Genomic DNA, 25429 nt, shown 5'->3' with positions numbered 1-25429 from the left:
GGTGTGTTTATTCACCCCTCAGGCATGCAACGTTTCGATCCGGCTTACTGGGATCTTAACACCCTTTTTTCTTTTTCTTTTTTTCTTTTTTTGCTGACTGCAGCATTAAAGCACATTCTTAGGGAAAGAAAAAAATATATCTTCCTGCCTTTCTTGTGAGGGTATGTTCACACGAGGTCATTACGTCCGTAATTGACGGACGTATTTCGGCCGCAAGTATCGGACCGAACCGAAAACATGATTACAGTACGGGACAGTTGTCGGGCAGCGACTCCTAGCGTCGTACCTAATGATTACTAGCACTTTCAATGATAAGTTCAGTAAGTAGAGTCTTGCAAAGGAGCCCCTCATCTATACAACTATTTGTATTCGCAGAATCCACAGTACAAAAATAATGCTGTCGAAGCTTCTGTGTGAAACATTTATCAATTTTATGTCTGTCTTAAATTCTACATTGCTGCATGGAAGAATGGAAAATATCCTGTAACATACTGCACAGTACTTTACACGCGCAGTGATGGGTAATCCTTCTATTCTACATCAAGAACAATGCTAACCATTCTGAAACCTTTAACCGGGGACTAGGCTGTTTTACAGCTAAATGACCAGAGCAAATGTCACAATTTTGCTATGCGCTTCTTTAGATGACTATAACTCAGCAGGTGAATAAAGTTCATCTTTGAATTTTACACTCTTTTTAAAGGACAGATAGGGCTTTGTTTTAGTGGCATTTGTTAGTATGTATCATTTTTATTTTTTTCTCTAATGTGGGCAAAATTGGAAAAAAATGCAAGAATTTAGCAATTGCGTCAGTTTATGCCAGCATTTTTCACACACAGTATAGACCACGGACAAAATTAATCTCCTTTCACATTCTTCCACTTCTCCCGTGCATGGGGATACCAAATATGTGTGCCTTATTCACTGTGCGGGCATGTGCCAGGGCTTGGCATAAAAGGAGGCTTTTTGGCCTTTTCGGTCCAGGAATTCTGCATTTGATTTTATAGCCGCATACTGTTTTCTGGGGGGTGTAATGCTGCTGAAACATTAGAAACACCCCATAAATGACTTCATTCACACAAGTAGACCCCACAAGGTTTCCTTCAAGGGGTTTATCATAGTTTTAGCAAGTCCAGTTTTCTTCTGAAAGTTTCTTGAATAAGATGGAACAAAATAAAATCAGCTTTTTTTTAGCAAATGCGTCAGTTTATGTTAGCATTTTTCACACATTGAATGGACCATGGACAAAATTCATCCCATTTCACATTCTTCCACTTCTCCCGTGCATGGGGATACCAAATATGTGTGCTTTATTCACTGTGCGGGCATGTGCCAGGGCTTGGCATAAAAGGAGGCTTTTTGGCCTTTTCGGTCCAGGAATTTTGCATTTGATTTTATAGCCGCATACTGTTTTCTGGTGGGCGTAATGCTGCTGAAACATTAGAATCACCCTATAAATGACTTCATTCACACAAGTAGACCCCACAAGGTTTTCTTCAAGGGGTTTATCATATTTTTAGACAGTCCAGTTTTCTTCTGAAAGTTTTTTGAATAAGATGGATCAAAATAAAATTAGCAATTTTTTAGCAAATGCGTCAGTTTATACCAGCATTTTTCACACACGGTATAGACCACAGCCAAAATTAATCTCCTTTCACATTCTGCCACTTCTCCTGAGCATGGGGATACCAAATATGTGTGCCTTATTTATCACATAGAGAAGTAGGAGGGCGGATGATAGAAGAAGATTATTTCACAAATCGCTTTTTTTCAAAGCTGGTTTTACAAAACTCAACAGAGTTTCTATAAGGGCATGCCCCCACGTGGCGTATTTCCTCCGCAACTGTCCGCATCAATGCCGCACAGAATCTGCGTTGCAGATTCTGCGGCGGATCTGCCCAAAATGTGCAGTAAATTGATGCGGACTAGCTGCTGCGGACTGCGGTAAAAGTGCTTCCCTTCTCTCTATTATCAGTGCAGGATAGAGAGAAGGGACAGCACTTTCCCTAGTGAAAGTAAACGAATTTCATACTTACCGTCCGTTGTCTTGGTGACGCGTCCCTCTTTCGGCATCCAGCCCGACCTCCCTGGATGACGCGGCAGTCCATGTGACCGCTGCAGCCTGTGATTGGCTGCAGCCGTCACTTAGACTGAAACGTCATCCTGGGAAGCCGGACTGGAGACAGAAGCAGGGAGTTCTCGGTAAGTATGAACTTCTATTTTTTTACAGGTTGCTGTATATTGGGATCGGTAGTCACTGTCCAGGGTGCAGAAACAGTTACTGCCGATCACTTAACTCTTTCAGCACCCTGGACAGTGACTATTTACTGACGTCTCCTAGCAACGCTCCCGTAATTACGGGAGCCCCATTGACTTCCTCAGTCTGGCTGTAGACCTAGAAATACATAGGTCCAGCCAGAATGAAGAAATGTCATGTCAAAAAAGCAAGACGCATCCGCAGCACACATAACATGTGCATGACAGCTGCGGACTTCATTGCGGAATTTAGAATCTCCATTGAAGTCAATGGAGAAATTCCGCCATGAGTCCGCAACCAGTCCGCCACAACTCCGCAACATCCCTTGCATGCCGCGGACACCAAATTCCGCACCGCAGCCTATGCTCCGCAGCGGAATTTTACGCATAGTCTAAACGAACACTTCTAAATAGAAGTGGAAGTCAATGGAGAAACGGCTCCGCTGCGGATTAACGCAAGTGAAATTCCGCCACGTGTGAACCCAGCCTAACACTTCCAAAATATCTGCTCTTGAAGCAGAGATCCTAAAATATTCATCTAGGGGTATAATGGGAATTTATTTTTTGGGGTTTTCTAAAATAAGAAATTGCAGGTTTATGCAAATGGAGCTCTCCAGCAGATGAACTTTAGAAAATATGCAAACATGACATCCACCCCCCACCCATTCCCTCCATCACCCTTGGAGTAAAATAAGGGGAAAAGTAATGTAGGGCAAATATATTTTCAACGAATTAACTAAAATCAAATAATTCAGAACAGTGTGGTATTTTTTAAAACATAGCTCAATGCACAGGTCTGGTTATGAGGGACAGAAATATCGGGAATCTTTGTGGTGCCCGTCTTTTCTGCAGACGCGGCACTTTTTCACTTTTTCTGGGGGTTGCTTCTGGTTGGTGTTGGGGGAATCCGACTGATGAAGTGTCTTTCAGTCAGTCGCGTGACATCCTCAGACTGGGGGCATTCTCGGGTGTCCTGAACATCAAATATGAGGCCTTCAATAATTTTCTCCTGGAAATCCAGGTATGTGTCTCTGCCTCTGTTTTTTTTTGTAGAGCACAAATGAGTTGTGGATGGCCACCTGTAACAAATAAATGGCCACTTTTTTTTTACCAGGTTTTTGTTTTTCGCTTCACTAAATAGGGCTGTAAAACCTGGTCGCTTAAATCCACCCCCCCCCCCCCCCCCCCATGTACTTGTTCTATTCGGACACGCTCACTGGTTTGTGCTTGTCCGATGTTGCCCCCCTTTCCCTCACTGCCACTGTTCCTGCGGTATGAATCGTGCTTAGCACATACACGTCTTTGCGATCCCTGAACTTGACCGCCAGCAATTCCTCAGATGCATAAGCACAGGAGTCCCCCTTTACCATGCGCTTCCCCACTAATTGCTGTGGAAAACCAATTACATTTTTGCGCATGGTACCACATGCCCCAGTCCTTGCAGCATGCAAATGCCTAAACGGGCACACTAGAATAAAAATTGTCGCAGTACAGGTGGTACCCCTTGTGAAGCAGAGGCTGCATTATCTCCCACACGATCTTACTGCTGGTGGAAAGATCAGAGGGGCATCCAGGAACATTTATTGAGCGGTCCCACCCTTCATAAATCCTGAAGGCGGTGGTATATCCTGACCCTCTTTCACACAATTTGTAGAGCTTAACGCCATATCTTGCCCTTTTGGAAGGTAGATATTGGCGAAAGCTAAGTCTGCCATGGAATTTGAGGAGGGATTCGTCCACACTTACATTCTGCTCAGGGGTGTAGATTTGCAGAAATAAATTATTCAGGGAATTTATTAGTGGTCTAATTTTGAACAACCGATCCCGGTTTGCATCGGTACTTGGGGGGGCCTGTGCGTTGTCGTTGAAGTGGAGGAACCTCATTATTGTCTCATAACGAGACCTGGGCATTACTGCAGAATATACTGGGGTGGCTTGGGCGGGTCTTGTTGACCAGTAAGACCTAATGGAGGGCTTTTTGACAATACCCATATTTAGGGTGAGACCCAATTTTTTTTTTTTAATTCCTGCAAATTGGTGGGCGTCCAATCTCTGGCATGGGTGGATGAAGGTTTCTGCCTTATATATTGAGTGGCATATAAATTTGTTTCGTGGACAATCTGATTTAGGATGTCGTCCGTTATAAATAAATGGAAGTAATCCATTTGGACAAAATTTGCATTGTCCACGGTTATGCCAGGAGTGGCAGTAAATCCGTGGATTCTAGGCCCAAAAGATGGGGCAGGTGCCCATACAAGAGTCTGGACTGGAGGGACTAGGCTGTCCCGTGCTACAGCGCTACTTGGCCCTGCGCTTTCATGTTCTGCAGTTTCAACTGCATCAGGGACAACGTCCCCTGAAGATGAACCTGAAGTGACGCTATCATCGTCGCTGCCTACAACAGGTTCCATCTCTGACGCCATCTCTGATGCGGTCTCCAACTCAGACCACAGCATGGCGTATGCCTCCTCGGCGCTAAACAACTTCCTCGCCATAACGTCACTAACTAAACAAATTATTATTATTATTTTTTTTTATTTTTTTTATAAAACACACAAACTAACTGGTATATATATCTACACTACCGCTAACAAAAAAATAAACCGCTATTGCTATATATATTATATATATATATATGTGGATATATATATAATTATATACTCCCTACCTGCCTATTCTAATAGAATAAAAGAAAGAAGGGTAGATAGAAAAAAAGATAGATGGATAGATTGTATAGATAGATAGAAATCTATCTATACAGAGAATGTTTTATAGTGTAACTATTTTTTTTCACTGTAATCTTCTGGCAGCAATTCTCCCGAGTCTCTTCTTCTCCTCAAACTGAAACAATGTTTGAGGAGAAGAAAAGAGGCAGGAGATTTACTGCCAGAAAAGTCAAAATAAAACAAATGTGGTCGCTGTGATAGGTTTTCACATCGACCACATGTTCAGGGACCATCAGATTGGTCCCTGATACTCTGCCCAGTGCCCAGAGCTGTTGGGAACAGCGTGGGCACAGGGCTGTGTTCACGCGATCGCGTGCACACTGTTTTATACGTACAAATGCATGTGATCGCTGTGATTGGATGTCACAGCGATCACATGTTCAGGGGCCAAAAGATTGGCCCCTGACATTCTGCCCAGTGCCCATGGCTGTTAGCAACAGCCAGGGCATAGAGCTGTGTGCACGCGATCGCACGTGCACAGTCTCTGAAGTGCCGCCGTAATTAGTCTATACGGCGGACTTCAGAGACCCTGACCGCTGGCCGTATAAATACAGCCAGCGGTCGGGAACCTGTTAATGACTTATCTAATGAAAAGTCTTTGCTGTCAGAAAATAGGATCATTCTAATTTATATTTGGAGAATTAAGAAAAAAAACCAAAAAACTTTCAGACCTAGTACTTCTCACAACTTAGATCTGATTGGTATCCGGGTTAGATTGTGTGTCAGAGGCACACAGGAACCGCTGTCAGCCGAGCCGTCGGTCCAGCTGACTGTCTGATTCAGCTTACAGCGGCGTTCTGCAGCCTCTATACAAAGTGGATACATAGTCGCTGCAGCGCTGAAACAAAGCAAAATGTTAAATAACTGTATATTCAAAAAGTGCTTATAATCAACATATACATACATTACAATAAAAAAAATGTTTAAATTGTCACCGAAGGTTTCCATAGCCTTTTAAGTTCTATTCGCATAAAACCGGAAAACACCTTTTAATAGTGCAGTACACATATACTGGGTCCTTGAAAAATTCTGTTACACTGGCGTTTAAAATGCCATATGGTATTTTCTCGCCATATGTTGAACGTAAATGTTAGGTCCACCTTCACAAAAAATTGTTGTAGTAGTATGCAAAATGATGCAGCGTTAAAAATAGTTTTTATTGAAAGTTTTGTTTTTACTACTAATCAGACCTATAATTCTCCATGGCGACAGACTACAAACAAGCTCTGTGTAGTCTGATCCTGCAGTCAAGTGTTTGACATTTTGCTGGCTCTGGTATTTTATCTTGTGCTATTCAATAGGTATGCAGTAGTTTAAAATGCAAGTACTCTTTGTTATCTGTCATCACATGATGTATCATATTTGCCCTCTATCTATTTTTTTTTTTCTGCACAGGAACTAATGCGGCAGGGGGAAGCTATGAAACGCACAGAAAGAATGGTGGATAAAATGGAACAAGATATGAAGACCAGTCAACGTCATATCAATAGCATAAAGAGCATTTTCAGTGGTTTCACAAGTTACTTTAAAGCCAAACCTGCAGAGACACCACCTCAGAATGGGGCTTATGACTACACGGCTAGCAACAAGTAAACGAATATGTCCATTATTATGCGTTGTTTTAATAATATTTCCAAAATCTAGTCCTGCCTTAACCCCTTCAGTACTGGGCCTGTTTTAGCCTTGACGAAGCCGATTTTTTTATTTTTTTTATTTATTTTTTTTTTTCAAATCTGACTTGTCACTTTTTATGGGGTAATAACTTGGGAATGTTTTTACCTATCCAAGCGATTCTGAGATTGTTTTCTCATATTGTACATTATGTTAGGGCCTGTTCACATCACCATTCGCTTTCCGTTCCGTCTGAGGTTTCCGTCGGGTGAACCCTGCAACGGAAAGTAATAGTGAAACCACCGCTTCCGTTTCAGTCACTATTGATATCAATGGTGACGGAAACATCGCTAATGGTTTCCGTTTGTCACCATTCCGGCAGGTTTCCGTTTTTCAGACGGAATCAATAGCGCAGTCGACTCCGCTATTGATTCCGTCGGAAAACCGGAAACCTGCCGGAATGGTGACAAACGGAAACCATTAGCGATGGTTCCGTCACCATTGATATCAATGGTGACTGAAATGGAAGCTGTGGTTTCACTTTCCGTTGCAGGAACCACCCGATGGAAACCTCAGACGGAACCCCGGAACGGAAAGTGAATGGTGATGTGAACAGGCCCTTAGTGAAATAATTTGGCCTATAAATTCAATATTTATTTGTGGAAAAACACCAAAATTTGAAAGAAAATTTGCAAAGCATTTTTCTAAATTTAAATGTTTCTGCTTGTAAAACAGATAGTAACTATTTTGTGTGGTATTACTAGTTCACATATCCCATATGTCTACTTTAGATTGGCATCGTTTTTTGAACGTCCTTTTATTTTTCTAGGACGTTACAAGGCTTAGAACTTTTGCAGCAATTTTCTCACACTTTCAAAAGGCTATTTTTACAGGGACCAGTTCAGTTGTGAAGTGGCTTTGAGGGCCCTATATATTTGAAAGTCCCCATAAATCACCCCACTTTAAAAACTGCACCCCTCAAAGTATCCAAAACAGCATTCATAAAGTGTTCTCCCGGGTATGGCGATGCCATATCTGTGGATGTAAACTGCTGACTGGGCACACTGTAGGGCTGAGAAGAAAGGGAGCGCCTTTTGGAGTGCAGATTTTGCTTGGTAGTAGTTTTGTTTGGAGTTTAACTGGTATTTCAGTTTATAAAATGGGGGCGTATGTAAGCTGTGCAGAGTATATCAGGGCATAAGAGGGTATAATGGGTAAATAATAATGCGCAGATGTGAGGCCAGTGTCACACTGATGAATGGCGCCCAATCTTATCCGCTTTTGGAACACTGCACATTTTGCGTCGCCATATTCTGAGAGCCAGAACTTTTTTATTTATTCTCCAACGGAGCTGTGTGAGGGCTTATGGTACCATTTTGGGGTACATGCTTTTGTTTTTTTGTATCACTTTTTTTTATTCCACTTTTTTGGCAAGCAAGGTGACCAAAAACCATCAATTCTGCCAATGGTTTTTTTTTATACTTTTTATTTATTTTTTTATTTTTTTGTCCCACTAGGGGACTTGAAGACTTGCAGCTTTGATCGCTGCTAGAATACATTACACTACCTATGTAGTGTAATGTATTCTTACTGTCATTGTGACGTGACAGTCACTCTGACAGGAAGACTGAGGACCAGCCGGAGTCTTCCGTACATGGCAGCCCGGAGGCCATTGTCTGACCTCCGGTTGCGATGATAACCATTGGCAGCTCCTGCAATTGCATGTGGGCGCTGCTAATCTTCTCTAAACCCCTTAAATGTGGCGATCGGCAACCGGGAGAGCGGGGCAGACACCCTGTACAGTTAATCGCCGCTGCTGTGTAACGCCATGCAGCCCAGGTACTCGAAGCTACTGCTCACCTGGGTCTGCATTTACGCCAAGGTGTGGGAAAAGGTTAAAAAGGACCAAGTATTTCTTGGGAAACCTCATGAAGTAATAGGAGACCAAAGTAGAAAAGTTCTAAGTTTTTCTTGCACAGTGGTGCTCTGTCACTCGGCTGTGCATTCACTTTGATGGGGTCGTGCTGCAGTTCCCTGCACAATAGGTAACAGGGGTGCTGCAGTGCAGGGAGGAATAGTTTAAAGGAATGCAGTGCTAAATCCATGCTGTTGCCCCTTCTTTCTTCAGGATCGGTGTGGATCCCAGAACTCCGCCACCCACCCACAGATAGAGGTATGGCATATCCCAGTGATATGCCATCACTTTATAAGATAGTAATACCCCTTTAACAACGATTTTTCTAAGGGTTGCTATTTAAGACCTGAAAAGACCCACTCCCTATCGAAGTTCACCAAATATACTGATGAGCAAATATGGCAGCCCCCATCCCCTTTGTGTCTCTCTGGTCTCCCTGGCAGTTTTACAGTGGGAACTCTCCTCTTTTCATCCATCTCACTGTGCAGAGACATGGTTTTGTATTCCTGATTACATCTTTATTTTTCCACTAAGGATGTGTCCGCCAGTTTATTTCACTTCACAAGGTTAGATTATTTTATATTTTTTAAGAAGTAATGCTCAGAAGTTTAGCTTAATAGTGAAGGAGGAAGCCGCTAGTTACTTCCCCAGCCGATGGCAGAACTACATGGAAGAGAAAGGGACTTTTAAAAAAAACAATGTAGCAGTGTTGGGCTATGTTCACATTTGAGTTAGAGGCTCCATCACAGATTTAGTCGGATTTGATTAGAAAAAAAAGAAATGCATGTAGCACAATTCTTTTATGTCAAACTGATGTAAACTTTGATCTAACCCAATGGACCCCATGCCGGTGGTATCTGTAATACAATGTATCTGGCACTATATGTCTTGATTAGTTTTATTCAGAAGCTGCGACGCAGATGTGAACAGAGCCTTACTATAAACCGTGTAACACATCCTCATGAGTTTTTATCAACTATTTGCAAATACACCCTAAGGCCCCATGCTCATGACTGTGCCCATAATCACGGTCCATGATTACGGGCACGGACGGCTGCAGACAGTCACCCGCGTTTGCGGGCCGTGCTCCCATAATAAAGTATGGGAGCGCAGTCCATAGAATAAAAAAACTAAAACATGTGTTTTGGTTTTTTTACGAAAACTTTCTACGGCCCGGACATCATTCCGTAAATACGGGAAGGTGTCAGTCAGCCATAGAAATTAATGGGTCCGTAGTTACAGTCCGTAATTACGGATAAAATCTACAGTCGTGTGCATGGGGGCTAATGGGTAAAATTGTACCCTCTAAAACTAAGGGATCTATAATGACTGAATAATCTATAGTGCTCTGTCCTTGTTGCAGAATCTTTTTAATTTAGGATATATTTTCGCTGACCAAAATAAAGCAGACCAGTGGCGTAGCGCATAGTTCTAGAAAAATATGTTCCAGAATTATTTCAAAGGGAATAGATGTATTAAGCAAATAATTGAAAATTCCAGCTATTTGGTACTTTTATTATAAATTGCTTATCATGCTGTATTTTCAGATTACAGGATGCCATGTCAAAAAGCAAAGAACAAGAAGACAAGTATGAAGCTACACATCCAAACCTGCTTAAGCGAGATACTGTAGGTAAGTAAAGTATCCTGTCCTATGATTTAAAGCCTACCTAACCTTTCAGAATCAGCTGTGCCTGCTTGGCATTGTGCTTGCATGCAGCTGCTCGGCCATGGAAACCCATGCCATGAAGCTTCCGGGCACAGTTTTGCTGCAGATGTTAATGCCAGGAGAGGTTTGGAACGCTGCAGTCCTTGAGTCAGCAGAGCGCTGGCGACTTTTATACGCCTCGGCCCTCCATGACCTCGCTCTGTAACTTTACGTGGTCTGCCACTTCGTGGCTGAGATGCTGTGGTTCCTAAACGCTTCCACTTTGTAGTAATACCACTCAGAGCTGATCGTGGAACATCTAGCTGGAAGGAAATTTCATGAACTGACTTATTACAATGGTGGCATCCTATTACAGTACCACGCTGGAATTCCGTGAGATCTTTATAAACAATTATGAAAGAATGGGTCGTTCTAAAGGCAACTACATGGCTAGGTGCTGGATTTTATACACTTGTGGCAATGGGGTGAATGAAATACCTGAATTCAATGATTAACCCCTTAACCTCTTCCCGCGCTGGGCCGCAATAGTACATCCTGCAGAGGGGTTGCTTCCCGCATCAGGACGTACAGTTGCGAAGTAGTTCGCGGCGCACACTGTCCTAACAGACCGACAGTGTCCGGAAGGTCAGCTGTCCCCGACAGCTGACACTCAAGCCTTTCCGGTCAGAGGACCATCGCCGCTGATTTTGGCAATTAACCCCATAAATGCGGCGACGATTGCTTTCGCCACATTTAAGGGGTTTGAAGCACATCAGCAGCCCCCGCGAAGTGATTGTGGGGGCTGCCGATGTTTGTCGTGGCAATCGGAGGTCAGACAATGACCTCCGGGTTGCCATGTACGGAAGACTCGGAGGAGCAGCCTCCGGCCGGTCCCCCGAGGCTTCCTGTCAGAGTGACAGAGTACATTACACTACATGTGTAGTGTAATGTATTCCAGCAGCGATCAGAGCTGCAAGTCTACGTGTCCCCTAGTGGGACAAGTGAAAAAAGTAATAAAAATATTTTAAAAAAGTGTAAAAATAAAAGTTTATAAGTTATATAAACAAACACTGCTTTTTTTTCCTATAATAAGACTTTCATTATAGGAAAAAAAATGAACACGTTAAAAAAAAAAAAGTACACACATCTGGTATCACCGCGTTCGTAACGACCCCAACTATAAAACTGTTATTTTTTCCCGCACGACGAACACCCCAAAAAAAATCAATAAAAAAACTACACCAGAATCGCTATTTTTTTGGTCACCACCCCTCCCAAAATAGAGAATAAAAAGTGATCAAAAATAGTACCGATAAAAACTACAACCCGTCCCGCAAAAAACAAGCTCTTACACAGCTATTTTAACTGAAAAATAAAAAAGTTACGGCTCTCAGAATATGGTGACACAGAAAATAAATTATTTTATAAAAAAAGTGATTTTATTGCGCAAACCCGGCAAAACATAAAAAAACTATATACATATGGTATCGCCGTAATCGTACCGACTCGCAGAATAAAGTAAAATTGTCATTTATAGTGCACGGTGAACGCCGCAAAAAATAAACTAAAAAACATTGTCAGAATTGCTGTTTTTTGGTCACCCGGCTTGCAAAAAAATTTGATAAAGTGATCAAAAAAATCGCATGTACCCCAAAATAGTACCAATGAAAAGTACAGATTGTTCCGCAACAAATAAGCCCTCACACAGCTCCGGTGGTGAAAAAATAAAAAAGTTTTGGCTCTCAGAATATGGCGATGTAAAATGTGCAGTGTTTTCTAAAAGCGGGTAAGATCCGACACCATTTATCAGTGCGACACCGGCCAAACATCTATGAATTATTATTTATTTACCGCATTATTATACCCTCTTAGTATGCCCTGATGTTCTCCGCACAGATTACATATGCCCCCACATTATAAACTGAAATACCAGCGAAACCCAAAACAGAAAAACTACCAAGCAATATCTGCGCTCCAAAAGCATAATGGCGCTCCCTCCCTTCTGAGCCCTGCAGCGTGCCCAAACAGCAGTTTGCGTCCACATATATGGCATCGCCATACCCAGGAGAACCCGTTTAACGTTTTATGAGGTATTTGTCTTCAGTGGCACAAACTGGGCATAACATATTATTCACTAAAATGGCATATCCGTGGAAAATTGTAATATTCACACCATCCGCTGGGCATTAACCCCTTTGCGCACTATGACTAAATAGCACGTCATGGTGCGGGGGTTCATGTATGGAGCGGGCTCACGTGCTGAACCCGCTCCATACGCTGCGGGTGTCTGCTGTGTATTACAGCTGACACCCGGGACTAACGGACAGGAACAGCGATCGCGCTGTTACAGGAGTCTGTAAAAATAACAATATACTGCAATACATTAGTATTGCAGCATATTGTACCCGCGATCCAATGTTCGCTGGTACAAGTCCCCTAAGGGGACTAATAAAATGTGTAGAAGAATTAAAGTTATTAGTAGTGAGAAAGAAAAAAGTTTAAAGTTAAAAAAAAAAAAAACCTTTTCCCATTTTTCTTCTAAAGTAATGTAAAAAAAAGAAACAAAATTGATATCGCTATGTCCGTAAAAGGCCGAATTATTACAATATATCATTATTTAACTCGCACGGTGAACACCGTAAAAAACTTAAATAATTTAAACCGCCAAAATCGCTGTCGTTTTCATTTTTACCGCACGGCGAAAGCTGTAAAAACGAAAACTCCAAAATATGGAATCCAGATATTTTTGCTATATTCCTATATTTTCCTATTTTTTTTCAGTTTCCCAGTACTTTTTATGGCACTTTAAATGGTGTCAATAGAAACTACAATTCCTTCCGCAAGAAATAAGCCCTCACATCACTCTACTGACGAAAAAAGAAAAAAGTTATGGCTCTTGGAAGGCGGGGAGTGAAGAACGAAAATAAAAAAGCAAAAAATGGATCAGTCCTGAAAGGGTTAATTCATTTCTAATGAAAAAAATATATGACCCCATGTGGGGTATTTCCGTACTCGGGAGAAATTGCTTTACAAAAATTGTTTGTTTTTTTTCTCCTTTATCCCTTGAGAAAATGCAACACTTTAGTGGAAAAAAATTGTGATATTAATTTTCTCCGCCTAATTCTAATAAATTCTGCAAAAGACCCGTGGAGTCTAAATTCTCTCTATACCCCTAGAAAAATTCCTTGAGGGGTGTTTCCAAAATGGCTAACTTGGGGGGTTTCCACTGTTTTGGTCCCTCCAGGGCGTTGCAAAGGCGGCATAGAAAAACAATCCAGCAAACTCCGTGCTCCAAAATCCAAATGGCGCTACTTCCCTTCTGAGCGCTGCCATGGGTCCAATCAGCAGCTTATTTCCACATATGGGGTATTGCCGTAATCGGGAGAAAATGCTTTACAAATGTTGTGGTTCTTTTTTTCCTTTTATTCCTTGTAAAAATGTAAAATTTCTATGCTTTTTCAGAAAAAAAAGTAGATTTTTCATTTTCACTGCCTAATTCTGCAAAAAACCTGTGTGGTCAAAATGCTAACTATACCCCTAGATAAATTCCTTGATAGGTGTAGTTTCCAAATTGGGGTAACTTGGGGGGGGGGGGGTTTCCACTGTTTTGGTCCCTCCAGGGCGTTGCAAAGGCGGCATGGCACCGAAAACCAATCCAACAAAATCCGTGCTCCAAAATCCAAATGGCGCTCCTTCCCTTCTGAGCCCTGCTGTGGGTCCAATCAGCAGTTTATTACCACATATGGGATATTGCCGTAATCGGGAAACATTGCTTTACAAATGTTGGGGTGCATTTTCTTTATTTCTTGTAAATATTAAAAATTTCTATGTTTTTTCAGAAAAAAAGTAGATTTTCATTTTTACAGACTAATTCTAATAAATTTAGCGAAAAACCTGTGTGGTCAAAATGCTAACTATACACCTGGATAAATTCCTTGAGGGATGTGTGAGTTGTCATTTTCGCTTTTTCCTCCCAGTCTTCCAAAAGCCATAACTTCTTTACTTGTTTGTCGACATAGCCGTATGGCGGCTTGTTTTTAGCAGGACATGTTGACGTTTTACAGCATAATGTACTGGAAAGCTGAAAAAAAAACATTAATGGGGTGAAATGGGCAAAAAAGACGCCATTTGGGGGGGGGGTTTGTTTTTACAGCGTCAATCAGGTGGTAAAAACTACATATTCACCTTATTCCACAGGTTGATAAGATTGCGGCGATACTAAATTTATATGTTTTGTTTTATGTTTTGCCGCTTTTAAGAAATAAGACTATTTGCTAAAATAGAAAATAATTGTGGCGCCATATTCTGTCAACTTTTTTTTTTTATTTTTCCATCATTTTAGTGATATAAGGGCTTAAAACTTGCAGGGTGAACTGTAGTTTTCACCGATACCATTTTGGGGTATATGCGACTTTTTGATCACTTTTTATTCTGTTTTTTTGGTGAGCTAATGTGACCAAAAAACAGCAATCTGTGTCTTTTATGGATGCGGCTATTCCACTTATGTTAACTTGTAAAAAAATGAAACATTTCTTAAGGGAAAATAACGCAGTCGACTGCGTTATTGATTCCGTCGTTAAAACGGAAACCTGCCGGAATGGTGACGAACGGAAACCATTAGCAATGTTTCCGTCACCATTGAGATCAATGGTGATGCAAACGGAAGCTGTGGTTTCCGTTTGACTTTCCGTTGCGGGGTTCCACAACGGAAACCTCTGATGGAACCCCCTCAACGGAAAGCCAACACTGATGTGAACCGGCCCTAATGTATTTGAATTAGAAGTTGTATGTTAACAAGGATTCATGATACTTGATGTGTCACTGCAGGAGTCTGATCCTATTCTTGGAAGGATTTAGATTATTGCAATTTTCCAGTACATCCCTCATGACAGCACTACAGGAGGTTGCCCTCTTGACCTCTGTAGGGACAGGAAGACAGAGAGGTTAAAAGGCCCCTCCCACCACCCACTTGCCAGTGTTCTTCCTGTCCCCACAAGGGTCAGGAGCAGAGAGCGTCGCTCCTGTAATAGGAAAGAAACTCGGGCAGGGGGCAAGATCGGGGGGTCCGTGCACTCCCCCTTCTCTTCCCCCTAAAGCCCAGGCTAACACCCCTCATACGACGGGTCCCTTAGCTCCCTCCTTAAGACACCTACCGGAGGAATCCTAGGCAGGGTTCTGGTAGTGTGTGGGGGCTGGGTTTCCCAAGCAGGCTTCGGCCGGACCGCGGACCAGGCGGGGACCGGCAGCTCCATAGGCATGGACGCACCGGCAGGGATCCTCGCTGCACCGCATAGCAAGCCTTAGCGCCGGCTATGGCGGCTGCACTCCAGGTACACGCTGGACGAATAGCCGACCGGAAATGACGTCGGGCTACTTCCGGTCCGCGGCCATCTTGGAAGGCGGGAAATTCAAAACGCTCGCATTTAAAGGGACACGCACAGGTATGTAGTTAGAGCTGATAACTCTAACTTGGATTTATTTTTTGTGGATTGCATATTGCATTGCCTGTTACCTGTCGCGATATGGAACTTCCTCGTCCTGATGGAACTCCAGATATGTCCCAGGGTCACGTGAGTCTCACCCTTGGGGGAAGGGTATGACCCCTTATGTATGTATGCCATACTTTACCTACCTTCTGTTTTCTCTAGGAAAAAGATTTCTCTCAGAGACAAACTGATAAAAAGAAGGTTAAAAAATGTGCGACTTGTGCAAAAAAACTGCCAGAGTCCCATAAAAAACAATTGTGTCAGGATTGTATTGCCAAAATACTAAAGGAGGAACAACCAACGTTCATGTCCGAACTTAGGACTATGATTCGTGAGGAAGTGGGTCAGTCAGTAGCCTCCCTCGCCCCTCCGCAAGAAACTCCCTCACACTCCCGGGCGAAAAGACCACGGATTGAAGTGGATCAAAAATATTGGCCTCCTTCTCAGGGGTCGGACTCTGAACAGGAATGCTATTACCTATCGGAAGATGAGTTAGAAGAAAGAGACGAACTCACCTTCAACTTCTTCCACTCAAAAGAAAAAATTTTTCTTCCGAGATGTCGGATACCTTAATTCAAGCAATACGGGAAACTATGGATATTCCCGAAGAAGACCAACCACATACCATCCAGGATGAGATGTTTGGAGGTCTAACGGAAAAGAAAACAAGGGTTTTTCCGGTAAACGAAAATCTTAAAAGAATGGTGACAACTGAATGGGAAGATTCAGAAAAAAGGCTCTTCATTTCAAGAGATTTTAAGAACAGACTTCTCTTTGATCTAGAGGACACTAAGCCTTGGGATGAAATCCCAAAAGTAGATGTCTCAGTCGCCAGGGTTGCTAAAAAAAACCGCAATCCCATTTGAAGATTCCTCTCAGTTGAGGGACGCCATGGACCGAAAGGCAGACGGATTACTGAAAAGAGCGTGGGAATCTTCCTCTGCCTTGATCTCAACTAATATCGCAGCCACATCAGTAGCAAGAGCAATGTTCATATGGCTAAACCAGCTAGAAACACATTTGATGATGAAGACATCACGACAAGTGCTACTAGAATCTCTACCTTTACTAAAAATGGCAACCGGATTCTTAGTAGACGCTTCAGCGGAATCTATTAGATTTGCTGCCAGGAATGGGGCTCTCTCAAATTCTGCTAGAAGAGCATTATGGCTCAAAATGTGGTCAGGAGATACTAAGTCCAAAAACAAGTTGTGTTCTATCCCATTTACAGGGTCTCTGATGTTCGGTCCTCTCCTTGATAACATACTGGAGAGTGCAACAGATAGAAAAAAGGGGTTTCCTGAAGAGAAACCAAAAAAACCCCCTCAATTTGGAAGATTTCGCCAACAGAGGGATCCTACTTCACAGAACTACAGCGGTAAAGGGAAGTCCGGACGCTGGAGTTACCCCAAAGGAAAAAGGGGTCGAGGATATCTCCTTAACCCAAATAATTCATTCCAGCCCTCAAAGCAATGACGCCAAGAGCGTAGGGGGAAGACTCCTACAATTTTATCCCGAATGGTCGAGAATAACCCAGAACCCCTGGGTTCTAAAGATAATAGAAGAAGGATACAAAATAGAATTTTCCTCCTTTCCTCCAGAGAAATTCCTAATAACCCAGTACCAAGCGAAAGATCTTCATCAGATACTTATCCAGGACGTCCAGAAACTACTCAGATTGAGAGCCATTTCCCCAGTTCCCCACGACGAGATATGCAAGGGCCACTATTCGAAAATCTTCTTGGTCAAAAAACCAAATGGTTCCTACAGGACAATAATCAACCTGAAGGTCCTAAACAAATGGGTGAATTATCGGAAATTCAAGATGGAGTCTATCAGATCGACTATTCCTCTAATAAGGGAAGAGGCATCAATGTGTACGATCGATTTAAAGGATGCGTATTATCACGTTCCTATCCACCCCGCGTACCAGAGATTCCTCAGATTCGCAATCCAGGACGGTCCTTCCATTCTCCACTTCCAGTTTGCCTGCCTCCCCTTCGGCCTTTCCTCCGCCCCCAGAATTTTTACAAAAATTATGGCAGAGATCATGGCATTCATAAGAAGTCAAGGTATAGTAATTATCCCATATCTAGACGACTTCTTGTTGACAGCAGATACTCCGGCTATCTTAGTCAGTCATCGGTCACAGGTTCTTTCCCTACTACAAGAATTGGGATGGATAATCAACTTTCAGAAGTAGAGTCTTCCTCCCCAGAAACAGAAGGTCTTCTTAGGAGTACTGCTGGACTCCTCCCTTCAGCATTCCTTCCTCCCAAGAGAGAAACAAATACTCCTACTGGCAGAAGTAAGGAAATTTTGGGGGAAAGACACCTGTTCCATAAGGGAATGTATGCGGATGTTGGGAATGATGACATCTTGCATCCAATCTATTCCATGGAGCCAATTTCACTCCAGACCCTTACAGAATCTGATCTTGTCCCGGTGGGATCGAAAACAAAACTCCCTGAATTTAAAAATTCAAATTTCCGAGACGGTGAAATCATCCCTCCTGTGGTGGCTCGGCACAAACAACATAGACAAGGGAGTCCCCTGGAGAACTTCTCCTTATGTAGTGATTACCACAGATGCCAGCAAACACGGCTGGGGGTCAGTAATCCAAGACCAACACTTTCAGGGCACATGGACTGGTCAAATGAAGATGATGTCCTCAAACTTCAAAGAACTAAGAGCTGTATGGGAGACACTTATAAGAGCTTCACCCACCATAAAAGGGAAGCATATAAGAATTTTATTGGACAACACGACAGCAGTGTCCTTTCTTCGCCATCAAGGGGGAACAAGACACACTCTTCTTCAGGCCCTCTCTGCACAAATTTTCAGTTGGGCAGAAGAAAACGTCCTATCAGTCACGGCAGTCCACCTAAAAGGCTCAGAGAACCTATCGGCAGATTTCCTGAGTCGGGAAAAAGTAGACCCAGGAGAATGGTCCCTAAACAAGGAAGTCTTTCGGTCCCTAACCCGAAATTGGGGTTATCCACAAATAGACCTGTTTGCCACGAGGAAAAACACTCAAGTAGAGACATTCTTCTCCCTAAATCTCAGAGACAACCCATTGGGAGTAGATGCATTGTCCCAACACTGGGACATGGATCTGGCCTATGCCTTTCCTCCGTTTCCTCTAATACCAATGGTGTTAAGAAAAATCCAGGAAGATTTGACAAAGCTCATTATTATTCTTCCCTATTGGCCGAAAAGAAGTTGGTTTCCAATCGTACATTACCTAGCGTTGGAAGATCCTATCATGCTCCCAGTCAAGGAGAATCTTCTCTCCCAGGGTCCCTTATTCTTCCAGGGAATAGAGACTCTGAAATTGTCAGCCTGGATCCTGAAAGGCAGATCTTGAGGAACCACGGTCTGTCAGACGAGGTAATTTCAACTATCTTATCAAGTCATAAAGAAGTTACCTCAAAAATCTATCAAAAGATTTGGAAGAAATTCTGTTCCTGGCATGGAATCCCAGGACCAGATCCCTTTTCTCCCAACATTGCAAAAATCCTAGATTTTTTACAATCGGGATTCAAAAAAGGACTTAGCCCTAGTACCTTAAAAGTACAGATTTCAGCCTTAGGTAATTTTTTTAACACTCCCCTGGCTGAACATCGGTGGATCAGAAGATTCACCCAAGCGGTCTCTAAACTGAAACCTTCCCTAAAGAAATCAGTTCCTACCTGGGATTTGAATGTGGTGTTAACGACTCTGTGAGCCCCCCTTTGAACTGCTCGACGAAATTAGTATGCATTTTTTAACTCTAAAAGCTGCATTCTTAGTCGCTATTACTTCAGCAAGAAGGATTGGAGAAATCCAATCTCTGTCAATCATAGAACCGTACCTAAAAGTACAAGAGGATAAGATCATCCTAAAGCTGGATCCTTCCTTTATTCCAAAGGTATCTACCGCTTTCCAAAGAGAACAAGAAATAATTCTACCTTCCTTTTATCCAGATCCAAAAGACCAACAAGAAGAAAAATTCCATTGCCTGGATGTCAGGCGAACAATTCTTCAGTATCTGGATAGAACCTCCTCCTGGAGACGAGATAAAAATCTATTTGTCCTATTCGGGGGAAAGAATAGAGGAAAGAAAGGCTCTCTAGCGAGATGGGTAAAAACCACCATACAAGAAGCCTACAAGTCCCAAGGACTATGTGCCCCACAAGGCATCAGAGCCCATTCAACAAGGGCAGTCTCGGCATCCTGGGCAGAAAGAAGAGAAGCCTCTATGGACCAAATCTGCAGAGCTGCCACTTGGTCAAGCCATCATACGTTTTACAAACATTATAGGCTCTATGTTCTGTCCGATACGGATTTAAGTTTTGGACGGAAAGTCCTTCAATCCGTAGTCCCGCCCTGAGCATTATAATTTGGTATTGCTCCTGTAGTGCTGTCATGAGGGATGTACTGGAAAATAGCAATTAGACCTACCGGTAATTGTATTTCCAGGAATCCATCATGACAGCACCCTTACATTCCCTCCCTTATTGAATTCTGATTTGTGCATTTAACATGTCAGTTATTGTCCCTAGAAATAAAATAGGGTTGCATCCATCCTGGTGTAGTAATTGAAAAACACTGGCAAGTGGGTGGAGGGAGGGGCCTTTTAACCTCTCTGTCTTCCTGTCCCTACAGAGGTCAATATGGCAACCTCCTGTGGTGCTGTCCTGATGGATTCCTGGAAATACAATTACCGGTAGGTCTAATTGCTATTTTTCTAACAGTTTCCTTGAAACCGTAATGACCGAAGCGCTGCAAGGAAGCAATGCTAACACTGCGCTTGCATTGTGAAAATAGTGTGTACTATGAAATGACATATAGATGTTATTGTTAGGCCTTATTCACACGAACGTATTATTTGAAAATCACGCGCGTCGCACGGACCTATGTTAGTGAATGGGGCCGTTCAGACTGTCCGTGATTTTCATGCAGCGTGTGTCTGCTGCGTAAAACTCACGACATGTCCTATACTTGGCCGTTTTTCGCGCATCACGCTCCCATTGAAGTCAATGGGTGCGTGAAAATCGCTCACGGCACACGGAAGCACTTACGAGTGCCGCACGTGATTCGTGCTATAGTTTTAAAATGAATGAAAACATAAAAGCACCTCCTGCTTTTATGTTTGTAAACCTAAAAACAGAGTGTCATAACGATGCCATATGCGCGGAAATCATGCAGGCACGCACCATATGCTGATGCCACACAGAATTGCTACGCGCGCAAAATGCAGCGTTTTTTTGTGCGCGCAATATGCACACTCTCGTGTGAATAAGGCCTTATTGTTTTGTTTCCACAGTTGGCTCATATAAACATGTTCCCTTTTTTTTTTCCCCCCTTAGATACCAGCAGAGGTTTGGGTGCAACAAGTTCTGACTATGAACACAAAAACTCCGCTCTCAGAGACTACCACAGGAAAGTCGACAATAATCTGGGTAATTCTGTTTTTTCTCATTTTTCGGTTCATAAGTTTTATGCATACATAAATTCCTGTGTCCCTCATCCTGTAAATATTCTAGAGAACAAATTTGATTGTATTCAATGATATTAAAGAGGCTCTGTCACCAGATTTTCAAACCCCTATCTCCTATTGGAGCAGATCGGCGCTGCAATGTAGATTACACGCTGTGTCTCTGTGCACTGCCAGAAGCTGGGTGGTAACGAAGAGAAGTGGATGATGCTGATTCGTCAGCATCATACACTCCCATTCACAACGCCCAGCTAGTAAAACAAGTAAAAACGCCCAGATGTACGCACATAATACACGCCCAGTTTGACATAACTTTAAATACGCCCAGTTGTACTTAAGAAAGGCTCATTTGCATAAATATAAAAAATGGTCATAACTTGGCCAAAAATGCTCGTTTTTGAAAAAAAAACAACGTTACTGTTATCTACATTGCAGCGCCGATCACATGCAATAGGAGATAGGGGTTTGAAAATCTGGTGACAGAGCCTCTTTAAGTACACTTCTATTCTATTCCATTATGAATTCACTGCCACTTAAAGTAGCAGGAAAACTCAAGGGGGCTGACTTGCTAATGAATAATCTCAATGGAAAAATCCAGCTCTTGCAAGCAAATCTATCTGGTTAGTTCTTTGCATAGATTGGTTATTGGGGCAGCACAATTATCCGAGGTGAGGGGATTTAATGTTCGTTCTACTGCACTTCTGGAGGCCTAGATAAGGCATGATGGCCAAACTATACACATGAGTTAGGCTTTGTTCACAACTTCATTATGGGTTTGAGGGTTCTGGTATTTTTGACCAGAAAGAATAGTTAAGTGTCTAGTGCTATGCTTTCCATCAAAACTACCTGTACCCAGACAAAAAAAACCTGATAGACCCATTTATAAATCCTTGAGGGTTGTCTGGATTTGTTAGGATCTGTTTGTAATCTCATCTAGCATAGCTGCCCTGGCTCTGTTCTAAAAAGAAGCCAAGATGCTAATTTCATCAGAGCATTAGGCACTTTTTGTTTTTAGATGACATCCCTACACAGCATTAGAAAAGTGGTCACTCTAGTGTTGTAAAAATCCTGTGGTTAATATCCTACTGATCCATTTTCAACTTGTGAACTGCTGAGTGGTGGGGTTTAGGAAAGGGTGGGGCTTAATCATCTTTCAGTTCTACTGCAGACAGGGCAGAGGTGTAGCTCCTACTGCAGCCAATTGTCTACAGCCAGACACAGAATTGTTAGGAGGAGGGGAGAAATGGCTGATCTCCAGGGACACATACAGAAGATTTCTTTATATGTATTTCTCTGTATTTATTGCAATATGAGTGAAAAAAAAAATATCAATGGAAAGGAGGCGATTTAAGGGAGGAATTGCTAAGAATTTATTTTTGAGCAAAATAAATATAAATATATATATATTTATTTTTTTGTATTTCTATGTTTAGTGTTTCTGTATAGCTGTAAGAATGCCATCAACTGTATTTTGAGGTTTTTCATACCATTGCAGGGGTATTGTATCTAGGGAATGCTTGCTTATAAGGCTAACGCCACTTTGTAACTTGTTTATGACGGTAATTTTGTCACTGTGTAGCCCTTCCCGAACTTTTCCAAGAAATCTTTCAGTATGTGTAACTTTTGTGCAGCACTGGTGATGTTACAATAGTTATTATCCTTCTTTGTATTTTCATAAAGCTATGTTAAACTAAACAGGGTTGACAGTCAGTACATATATTATCCAGATTAGAAGTTGAAACCAGTACAATAAAGTTTTAGCGTTTCATTAGTAGTTTTTTTTGTAACTAGGAGAATAAAACCAACTACTTGCACGTTCTTTACACTAAGTGAGTTTCAATTCTTCTTTTATAGATGATATGTCTCTAGGCCTGGGTCGGCTTAAAGGACTAGCGCTCGGATTGCAGTCTGAGATTGATGACCAGGATGACATTATTGGGCGCTTGACAGGAAAGGTGGATAACCTAGACTTGAATATCAAGACTACGGACAAAAAGATTCGGGAAGAGCTGTAAAACGCTCCATCTGTTACCGGCTACAACTGTCCTCTCCTATTTTAAATGCTTCCAACATTTTATAGAACAAACCATCACGAGCTCCACAAGTTTTTCTATTGCTCCTATTAGGCCGTTTATATTTGTCTGTGTTCCAGGAATAATTGTACTTTGAACTACATGCAATTCATGTAAATGTAGGATCAAGATTTCCTATATATGGAGTAATATTAGGAAGGATTAATAAGATTTATGACTTAATTCAGCTGAGATTTGCTTTCAATGGCATGTCCACATTTGAACATAATTTTACGGTATGTATGTGTGTGTGTGTGTATATATATATATATATACACCACAGGAAATTTGCAGCAAAATCCATATGTTCCATGCAGATTGTGCTAAGGATATCCCCCCCCCCATACATTGAAGGGGTGAAATCCAACACAATTGACATGCTGTGGATTTGAAAATCTCAGTATACCCTTAATTCAGCTCTGATTTATTTATTTATTTTTCCACTACACGTGGATAGGCTTTTCAGAACTCTATCCACATGTATTATTCTGTACTTTGCTGTGGATTGCCAAATCTTCGTAGCAATAGCGCTACATCTGAACTTGGCCTTTTGTGTTCTTGTTCTACTTGCCATCGACGGCATGATTTTCCAACCTTTGAATCCTAAGCTACGGGGGTATAATTCTTCCATTTCCAATGCCTATGGATCTTTAAATTGATTTTGCGCAATAATAAGCGCTTCAGTTAATAGATTCTTCTATGGCCCAGCTTCTTCTATGAATTGGGTTGAAAAGTAAAGCTTGTGGCTATCTTAACAACTGACGCACAATATTAAAATTTTTGGAAATTAACATACCTTTGCATGACATGTAATTTTCACGATCATTGTGTTTTGTTTTTTTTTGTTTTTTTAAATTATAACAAACTGTGCTGAAACTTTAAACTGTGAATATTTTACATGCACTATATATTCCTTAACTATGCCCTAGCCTTCATTTAAAGTAGTGTTTTGTTATTTTAATTATACTTTTCCTTTGTATTCTAAATAATACATAGCAAGCCTAAAATGCACTCGCCGTTGTGAAGTTTATTTCAGCTGTTAAAACTATTCATAGTTGCTGGTTACCAACCATGTTTAGTGATCCTGTGTAGTGTTATTATTGTGAACAGTATGTCATCGATTGCTTGTTTTATTAGACGGTGGAAATTTCATTCTTTACTTACCTTGTGAGGATTTTACAAATCAAGATAAACACAAAGGTGACTCTTTAGTAAACCAATTCCATAAGTCATTAAGTAATGCAGTAAGTGCCTAAACCCCTAAGGTGGCTCAAGGGTCCTGACCAAGGAGGCCACCAGCGCCCGACAGACCCACATTGACTTCGGCTATGTTCACATCTGTGTTTGGTATTTCCATTGTACGTCTCTGTCATAGAAGCAGCGCGACAAAAATACAGGACACACAGTTTCTGTTGCACCTCGGACACCACCAGAGGCCGACAGAACTCATTGGGTTTCCGTCGGGGTGTCTGGTTTTAACGGGAGGAATAGCACAGCATGCTGCGCTATTTTGGAAGGACCTGCGGCCGAGGCCTCCAACGCAGACGTAAACGAGGCTTTACAATGGCTTCCACTGTGGTATCTATCTGGATGGAGCTGCTGATGCAAATGTAAACAGAATCTTAGATTGTGGAGATTATATCCTTCATTATCGTGACGCCATTAAAGCATAATTCGTTTTCAACAACACTTTTTTTTTTTTTGTTATTTCACTGTATAAATATATACACCATTTCAATAGTCTGTGTTTCAAAAACCATCTGCTGTCTGTCCTAACTCCGCTGTGACCTAACGGTTTTATTCTAAAGAGGCTCTGTCACCACATTATAAGTGCCCTATCTCCTATATAAGAAGATTTACCACTTTATGAGTGATTTCTAGCTTGGCGTGTTTTTACTTTTGCTATGTGTACACACACACACACACACACACACACACAATTTTCAGAAGTGTCAGGATTCTGATTACACATCACGTCCTGGTTGGAGGTAATGTATATTCATCAAAAACTGAGTGTAGAAAGATGCTCCGTAAAAAGAAGTAGCATGTCATTTCTTGAGGCGTTTTTTGAGCTGATTTTCCATTGAACACTATGAAAAATGCCTAAAAAAAACACCTGAAAAGATGCTCCAAATTAAAGGCTATGTTCACACAGAGTTTTTTGCAGGCGGAATTTCTGCCTCAAAACTCCGTTTGGAAGTTTGAGGCAGATTTTCCTCTCCCTGCACGCCGATAC

At 41.9% G+C, this 25429-nt stretch overlaps 1 protein-coding gene across 3 annotated transcripts in view; it reads left to right on the top strand.

The window, feature by feature from the left end:
• Nucleotides 1-24882, top strand: part of SNAP29 (synaptosome associated protein 29) — a 32173-nt gene extending 7291 nt beyond the window's left edge. For all 3 annotated transcript variants that reach the window (XM_075832305.1, XM_075832290.1, XM_075832298.1), the window contains exons 3-6: nucleotides 6378-6571; nucleotides 10056-10141; nucleotides 20994-21086; nucleotides 22976-24882. In XM_075832305.1, the coding sequence (XP_075688420.1) occupies nucleotides 6378-6571; nucleotides 10056-10141; nucleotides 20994-21086; nucleotides 22976-23136 (534 nt within the window). In that variant the 3' untranslated portion in view covers nucleotides 23137-24882. The remainder of the gene's footprint in view (nucleotides 1-6377; nucleotides 6572-10055; nucleotides 10142-20993; nucleotides 21087-22975) is intronic.
• Nucleotides 24883-25429: the final 547 nt, after the last annotated feature.

The sequence above is a fragment of the Rhinoderma darwinii genome, chromosome 1 (assembly GCF_050947455.1).
Source record: "Rhinoderma darwinii isolate aRhiDar2 chromosome 1, aRhiDar2.hap1, whole genome shotgun sequence".
NCBI lineage: Eukaryota > Metazoa > Chordata > Amphibia > Anura > Rhinodermatidae > Rhinoderma > Rhinoderma darwinii.
The sequence above is the reverse complement of the archived record's forward strand: the minus strand, read 5'-3'. Positions and strand labels throughout refer to the sequence as shown.